The sequence below is a fragment of the Mytilus californianus genome, unplaced genomic scaffold (genome assembly GCF_021869535.1).
Source record: "Mytilus californianus isolate M0D057914Y unplaced genomic scaffold, xbMytCali1.0.p SCAF_4, whole genome shotgun sequence".
Classification (NCBI taxonomy): Eukaryota; Metazoa; Mollusca; class Bivalvia; order Mytilida; family Mytilidae; genus Mytilus; species Mytilus californianus.
The window spans coordinates 69,386,889-69,395,552 of NW_026262690.1; the positions used below are offsets into that span (position 1 = coordinate 69,386,889).

An 8,664-nucleotide genomic window follows, 5' to 3' on the forward strand; every position below is an offset into this window, starting at 1 on the left:
TTCGGTAAATTCTTTTGAACAATGTTCACATTTGTATTCTTTATTGACCGGTGGGAAGTGACATTTCATATGGCGAATAAGCTGATGGCTTTGTCCAAAATCTCGACCACATATATCACATTGGATAATCTTTCCCTTGTGTAAGGCCAATTCCCCAGTGTGTACGAGACTGTGTCGCCTCGGATAACTCTTTTGTTTGAAGGAGCGGTCACATATATTACAGTGAAAAGGTCGTTTGTCTGTATGGACTCTCATGTGAGTTTCAAAATCTCTTTTGTCCGGCTCATACTTTCCACATACGTCACATCTGAACTCGTTATCCCCTTTTATGTTAGAATTTTGAGTTGTTCTATTGTGAACTGGTTCCCTCGCATGAACAGCCATATGTGTCTTTTTAAATTGCTTTTACTTGAAAGGGTTTTAAAGCAAATTTCACATTCCGAAGTTTTATCTTTTGTTGTTGTTTTTATTTGAGTACTAATCTCGTAATTTTTTCTTTTTATTTTCTGTTTTTTTCTGTTTTTGTTTTGTTGTTTCCTCTTCATGTGACAGTCGGTGTTGCATCATTGTGCGCCTGTTTGAAAACTTTCGAAGACAAATGTCACATCCTACACGCATTCTCCGGTACGTTTTCACACCTTTCTTTTGGTCTCATTAAAATCTCTGTGATCATAATCTAGGGATAGTTGATTATCAATGTTGTAGATGTCGGGCTCTTTCGATGCCTGAACTGTATGTACGATAAATTTTCCATTAATATACTCTTGTTTGACGTGATGAAATAAACTTGCACAATTTTCGTTTCGGTAATTTTGTCATCTATCGGTATTTCGTTCTCATTTGTTTCATAAAACTCAGGATCTCTTATAATGTAATTTCCATCGTCTTTAATGCGAGCCATAATTCATGTATCACAAAAACATCCTGTGAAATGAAAATAGCACAAAGTTACAATCAAGCTTCAGGAAAACCCGGACAAGTTATAATATGAAAAACATGAAATACTGCAGCTATTAAAATTAGAGTGGCATTACAATTAGAGTTACATGCAGTTAGCTTACACATGAGATTTTTTTATTTTATTCATTATTTATTGAAAGAGGATTGCCAACAGCCAGAGGCTACGTGCAGCTTTGGTTCACGACAGATTAAAGCTTATCTTCAGAAGAGACACTTTTATTCTGTCACTGCAGCAACAGCAGGCGAGTCACATTGTTCTGCGGAACCCTTTTTATTTTTCTCATTAAAAATAGAATATGACAAAATATTAAATATATTGTAAAGCATTAATTTTGTTAGTTGAAATCGGGTATGAAATAGCTTTCGGTAACTGCAAGTTATCTTAGATCGGTAGTTTGTATCTTATGTCTTTTTGTTATTTATTATGTACTAAGTACTATTTTTTAGTTTTTTCTTACATTTCTTTGTTACACCACTGTCCCAGGTTAAGGGGAGGGTCCGGCGACCAGAAACCTGTTAAATCCCGCCCTTTCTTTATGCTATGGTCCCAAGCAGGAACAATATAATCCGAGTGCTGTCGTTTATTGCTGTCTTCCATGTTTGTTTTTCCGTTCATTGTTGAAATATAGATAAAGTCATTTGTTTCTTTTTAGATTTTTCTTCTTCAAGTTTTGACATACCGGAGCCTTATATTTATTGCTTACTATAAGATATGAAATTGCTCATTGTTGAAGTCTGTACTCTGAACTGTAATTGGCGTATTGTTTACATCTTTTTCCTTTGGTCTTGATGGGTAGTTGTCTCACTGGGAGTGGCAATCACACCACATGTCCTTATTTTTATATAAAATATACTAATAAAAGGTTGGTATCATAGATTATTCCATATACTAGTAAAAACTGAAAACCTCAGATAAAGTTTGGTAGATAACTAGCAATCTAGTACTACAGATTTTTATTATTTTTTTTGCATTTATGTCCGTTGTCTCAATTATAATTAATTGGTAAAACATTAATAACCTTCCTTGTTTCTATCGTCATCTCGTCGTTGCCTCGTTCTATACATTTCCGCAATAACAACATATACTTTGGAAATTGTATTTGCTTGGTGGTACTGGGTTATAGAATGAGGACTTTTGTATTTCTTTGAAATTGTTGAAATTGAAATTTTGAGTTCTTCTTCAATATCGCCCTTCATTACTCCAACATTCTTAAATTTTTAAGGAGACACTCCTCGTTTATATGAAATCTCAACATCTTTATATAATGTGCATTGCATGAACAGATACAGTCCTATTGATAGTGCCTTACATTATATACCTTGAAGACATACCTTAAGCTAACATTTCTCCCACACCATATTATAGCACTAACAAAAGTCTTGATATTTAAACACACAGAAACATTTCAGGCATTTACCAATATACTTATAAAATAAATCTAATTATCCAACTGCATTCATTATTCTTTTACTGTATAGTATCTATATATATAAGTAATTACTCAATTAATTGAGTACTAGTACTGATTTGTCAACAATAAGAAGCTTTTGAGGTATCCTACTCTTTCATTGTTTGTCTATAATTAATTATTCATCTGTACTAGCTGTAGGGGGTTACGCAACTGATGATGTGTATTTGGTGTATACTTTGAAGCTAATTAAAAGGCTGACATTCAGATATTGCAAGAGTCAAGCAGCGGCATTATGTTTGTCCGAATGAGTCTATATATGGGTTGTATTGTCAATCGTGTTAAACATAGCTATAAAATAAATGTTTTAATTTTGTAAATGTCGCGTTACTGAATTCAATTTCAATTTATTATTTGATACTTTTAGCAAATAATGCATGGTTAATAACTGTATTTCATAATTTTGCATTCTGTTCTGATTATAATCGTTTACCTAGCTCCGTTAGATTCGTCTGTCGGTCGTTTTACCAATCTTATTAAAATCAGATCTTTCACTTCGAAACAGATCAGATTGGTATAATTTGGAGGAGTTTCCGTCCCCGAGGATATCATGAGCCCACCAGTCAGCTGCTCTCTATTGTGATGACATGACGTATCATTGATATGGTCATCCTTATAAATTAACTGTTCACAAAAATTTGAATTTTTCGAAATAATAAGGATTTTCTACACCAGGAATAGATTACCTTAGCAGTATTTGGCAAAACTTTTCGGAAGTTTATGTCCTCATTACTCTTAAACTTCGTACTTTATTTGGCCTTTTTAATTTTTTGGATTCGACAGTTAAAAAAAGAATAGTGCTTTGAAGCACCGTGGCCAAGATATATGTTTATGACTCAGAATTTTTTTACCGCAATAAAATGTAGGATTAATCTCCTACAACTGTTAAATTCTAGGGAATTTTTTGTTCGACCCTTTTTCGTATGCAACTGATTGTGACGTACTATGATTTAGTGGTATTACACCTTATATATCGGAAAGTGAAGACTATATTGCAGCAAGGATTTGTATACACTATACAAATCCTTGATTGCAGTGAAAAAATCCTTTATATATTCCAACCTGTTTGCCCTTTTGACAGAACATGTGCGTTTTGATTTGAATGTTTATTAAATATGTATCAAGTATAATGATAACACAATTGTGTAATTTAGGTTTTTAGACGGTCTCTATACGCGTTGTGTATGTAGTATTTAAAACAACGTGCTATTATGCATTGTTAAAATAAACCTGGGAATAGTATACCGTGGAAGTATTATATTGATACTTCTATGGGTATACTGACAATATATTATGTTCCAGAATAAGCTGATTATTTCTGAACGTTTGCCAGGTGATATTTTGTATTTCCATCATAGCCTGAGCAAATGCCGGAAAGCAAGAAGAAATTCAACAAAAAGATATTTCTGTCAAAATATTTAATTCATTAATATAGATAGACCAAGGAAATATTTATTAAAATTATTAAGTTTAAACTGAGACTAAATTTATCATTAATAGAATATGATAAATAATCATAGTTATATTATGTCCCACAAATTTAAAAGTGAATACATTGACGAAAATTATATGCAACAAATTAGCACAAATTATCAGGGATGCACAGAAATGAATTGGTATCTAAAAGTTAAACTGTATTGAATGAAAAACAAAATAGTTGCATGGCCTTAATTCACAAAGATTTTAAAATCCTAGCACCTCACAAACAACATAATTAGTATTTTACAATAATTATTTAAATACTACGCTAATTGTTTTAGTATGGTTTTATAAGTCTCTGCTTATATTATGTATAGTAATATATTCATAAAATGGAAAGTTCGACTTGAAGAAGAGAATAATTTGACAGAAAAATGTCCGTCAGTAAATACTTGACGTTTGTGTTTATTGATAGTGTATTTCAAATTTTCCAAAAAGATTTATTAACGGGATTGTATGTTAATTAAATTTCAATTTTGTGTTTTTTTTTTAATAGTTCAACCTTACACATGTTACATGATCTAAATGTTTGCAAAATGGTGCAATTTTGAAAATTTAATGCATTGATTTACATTATATTGCAACCTGTTCACACGACACAACACAATCGGATTTAAAATCGGATCTGACAACAATATCGGTTTGCGTTCACACAATTGCCGAATTAAATGGCAAAGAATCCAGAGTCAAACCACTTGAGGTAGATAGTTTGACATCCGAATTCAACTAACACTCGATATATGATATTAGAGAATAAAAATATGGTAATTCTTGGTCTTCTTCCGACCGGCAGTATTAACAGGATTGTATGTTAATTAAATTTCTAGTTTGTTTGTTGTTTTGAATATTTCAACCTTACAGGATCTAAATGTTTGCAAAATGGTTCGATTTTGAAAATTTAATACATTATATTGCAACCTGTTCACACGACACAACAAAATCGGATTTAAAATCAGACTTGACTACAATATCGGTTTGCGTTCACACAAATGCCGGATTAATTGGCAAAGAATCCAGAGTCAATCACTTGAGGTAGATAGTTTGACATCCGAATTCAGCTAACACTCGATATATGATATTAGAGAATAGAAATATGGTAATTCCTTGTCTTCTTCCGACCGGCAGTAAACAAGTCTTTAAAGGATTCGTAGGTGGCCTGTTGTAAGGCACAATTTCTGTCCCTATCCAATATAACCTCATTTTCTAGTGGCAGTCTACTATTTCCCCGACCTTCATCCCGGACGGCTTCAATGACCTATTTTATTTATTGTTAAGATGTTCTCGTCCTGAACATACATGAAAATTTGCCACTGGACTTTTAGCAACCAACAGTCAATCAATCAATCAATACTATTTCTTGTGCAAGAAAACAAATGCATGCATAGATATTAATTTCACTCACGGGATGTGAATTTTCGCATTTCTTGACTAAATTCAGGACACGGCAGTAAGAGCTTGACATGTGACTTTGCAGCATTGTCATCAATAAGGTATTCTGATCTTTAGTTTTTTTATTTCTTTTTCTTCTTTGTTTTTGAGTGACTGTCCCATTATAAACTTTGAAATTCTTGAAATACTAAGTAATTTCTACCCTAGGAATAGATTACCTTAGCTGTAATTGGCAAAACCTTTCGGAATTTTGGGTCCTCAATGCTCTTCAATTTCGTACTTTATTTGGCCTTTTTAACTTTTTCGATTCAAGCGTCAATCATGAGTCTTCTGTAGACGAAACGCGCGTCTGGTGTACAAAATTTTAATCCTGGTAACTATGATTAGTTTATGGACTTTTTCCATATCTTTTAACATAAATTGGTTCAATTGAGAGCATGTCCAGGTATTCATAGAAGATCTGAAATCAAGATATTCTCCTGAAAATATTTGGATTGATTTAAGTAATTTCAAGAAATCCTTAAAATTAAAGATGTTTTATTAGACCAAAATAATTGTGAGTATATAAGAGGTCCTAATGAAGTTGGTGTGTTACCCTCAAGAACAAAATACGAAACCTTCTTACAAGTTGTGTGATACAGAATTACACTTCACCTGGAAATTGGACCTTCAATTTCTCTATATCACCTCTGTCATGAGTATAGATAGCTTCAATAATGAGTATAAGAATAATTGAAGGCATCCTGGAAATAAACATGAAGCTATGAAAGATAAAATAAATGCATCAACATTATAAAGCAAAATGAGTGCACAAATTTATATAGCGATTTGCTTTAGACATGTTAGACATCCAGTTTGCAGAAACTGGGAATTACAAATGGACCGGGACTTTGTATATTTATCACAAAGAAAAAAAGTATGTACCTTCCAAGTAAAATTAATAAAATGGTCAAGTCTTAAAAAGTAAATTCAAATGGTAACTACACACTTTTTCTATTTACAACTAAAATCCAACAGTGCTTTTAATTGACTTTTTACAAGAATCTACACACAATTACATATTTTCAAAAAAGGTGTTTTAACATCACCATTACCTTATTCTTCTCACAGTCAAATATTTTAAATCAAAAGCAAAAAAAAAATCAGCAACAATTTTTTGGTGACCAGCCAGCTCAGCCAGCCAGCGGTCTCGGGTTCACGTATTGCTTTTCTTTTCTTTTTTAAAGAAAGCAACTTGGTTTTTCTATTGAAAATGGCTAACACTGCAAATTCTGTAGATACCTATCGATGTGGAACCTACCTTGTCAGACTATTATAAAACATACATTTGTGTTATAGCAGTCTGAGATCTAATTGGTTTTAATCTGTGCTCGTCCTAATTGTGCATGAAGTATTTGCCATAGGATTTAAAGTAAATAACAATCACATTCAATCAACATTTACATTCATATTTTCAGTGATTAGATTCTAGTTTGTGCTTTTTGAAATCAGAATGCTTCTCAAATTTCTTTTCGCATTTCTTACACTGATAACGAGGTTCTCCAGAGTGCACGTGCATATGAAACTTCATAGTTGACAGTTGTGTAAACGATTTGTCACACAGACTACACGTGTACGGTTTTTCTTTTGTATGAATTCTTCGATGACAAGTATAAACAGCATGATAAGTAAACCTTCTATCACAAATATCACATTTATACGGTTTTTCACCAGTATGTAAGCGAACGTGACGTACGAGATGGTGCTTTTCGGTGAACTCTTTTGGACAATAGTCACATTTGTATTCTTTGTTTGTTGGTGGGTAGTGACATTTCATATGGCGTATAAGCTGATGGTTTTGTCCAAAATCTCGACCACATATATCACACTGTATAATCTTTCCTTTATATAAGGCAAACTCCCCAGTGTGAACGCGACTGTGTCGTCTCAGATGACTCTTCTGTTTGAAGGAGCGGTCACATATATCACAGTGATAAGGTCGTTTGCCTGTATGGACTCTCATGTGGTTATCAAAATCTCTTTTGTCAGGCTCAAGCTTTCCACAGACCCCACATCTGAACTTATCCTCGTTAATATGACAGTTGTGAGTCTTTGTATGACTTTCATATCGGCTCCTCTTCCCAAAACATTTACCACAAATCACACATTTGAATGTTCTATTGTAAACTGGTTCCCTTAAATGAACAGCCATGTGTCTTTTTAAATTGCTTTTACTTGAAAGGGTTCTAAAGCATATTTCGCATTCCGAAGTGTTATCTCTTGTAGGTTTTTTAACTTTCGTACCAATATCGTGATAATTTTTCTTTTTATTTTCTGACATTTTCTGTTTTCGTTTTGTTGTTTTCTCATCATGCGACAGTCGGTGTTGCATCATTGTGCGCCTGTTCGAAAACTTTCGGAGACAAATGTCACATCCAACACGCCTTTTCCGATACGTTTTCACATATTTCCTTTTGGTCTCAAAGATATCTCTGTGATAATAATCTAGGTGTATTTGATTATCAATGTCGCTTATGTCGGGCTCTTCCGATGCCTGAACTGTATGTACGATATATTTTCCATTAATATTCTCTTGTTTGACATGATAAAATAATCTTGCACAATTTTCATTGACAATAATTTCGTCTTCTATCGATATTTCGTCCTCATTTATTTCATAAAACTCAGGGTCTTTTATAATGTAATTCCCATCGTCTTTAATAAAAGCCATAATTCATGTATTGCAAAAACGTCCTGTGAAAGTAAAATAGGACAAAATTACAATCAAGATTCAGGAAAATCAGGACAAGTTATAAAATGAAAGACATGAAATATCGCAGCTATAAAAATTAAAGCCGGATTGATCCTTCACAGACAATTAAAAGTTACAGGTATAAAGCTTACAAATGAAATTTGCCGCGTAGGTTTGTGACAGCTTCTCAACTTATTCTCCATCTAGAAGATTGGCTAATTGGCACGTAAAGAATGTGGTAGGGTTAAACAAGTCACATTAAACTCCAAATCATATTAATGAACCAAAATTTAAAAAAAACATACAGGACAAGCAAAGGCCAGAGGTTCCTGACCGGGTACAGGCGCAAAAATGTGGCGGGGTGAAACATGTCTCAACCCTCTCCCTATACCTTTTAGCCAATGTTGGATAAACAAACTCGCAGCAAGACGCACAGTAAACTCAGTTTAAAAGAAGTCTGAGTCCGATGTTAGAATAAGTAACAGAAGAAACTAAGACAAATATATTCCAGTAAAAGGTTTATATCAATGAATATTTCATAGGAATACGCCACACCTCAGATAAAGTATAGTATACAAATAGCGATACTACATATTATTATTCATTTTTCGTTGTGAATTTTGATTTTTTATACGA

At 33.1% G+C, this 8,664-nt stretch overlaps 1 protein-coding gene across 1 annotated transcript; it reads right to left on the reverse strand.

Moving 5' to 3' along the window:
• Positions 1-5,849: 5,849 nt before the first annotated feature.
• On the reverse strand, positions 5,850-8,026 carry LOC127698669 (zinc finger protein OZF-like). The gene has a single exon (XM_052202268.1). It carries the CDS (start codon positions 8,005-8,007, stop codon positions 6,751-6,753), a length of 1,257 nt encoding a protein of 418 aa, XP_052058228.1. The 5' UTR covers positions 8,008-8,026; the 3' UTR covers positions 5,850-6,750.
• Positions 8,027-8,664: the final 638 nt, after the last annotated feature.

Coding starts and splice junctions, on each gene's coding strand:
- LOC127698669 (XM_052202268.1), bottom strand. CDS start 8,007: ATGGCTTTTATTAAAGACGATGGGAATTACATTATAAAAGACCCTGAG.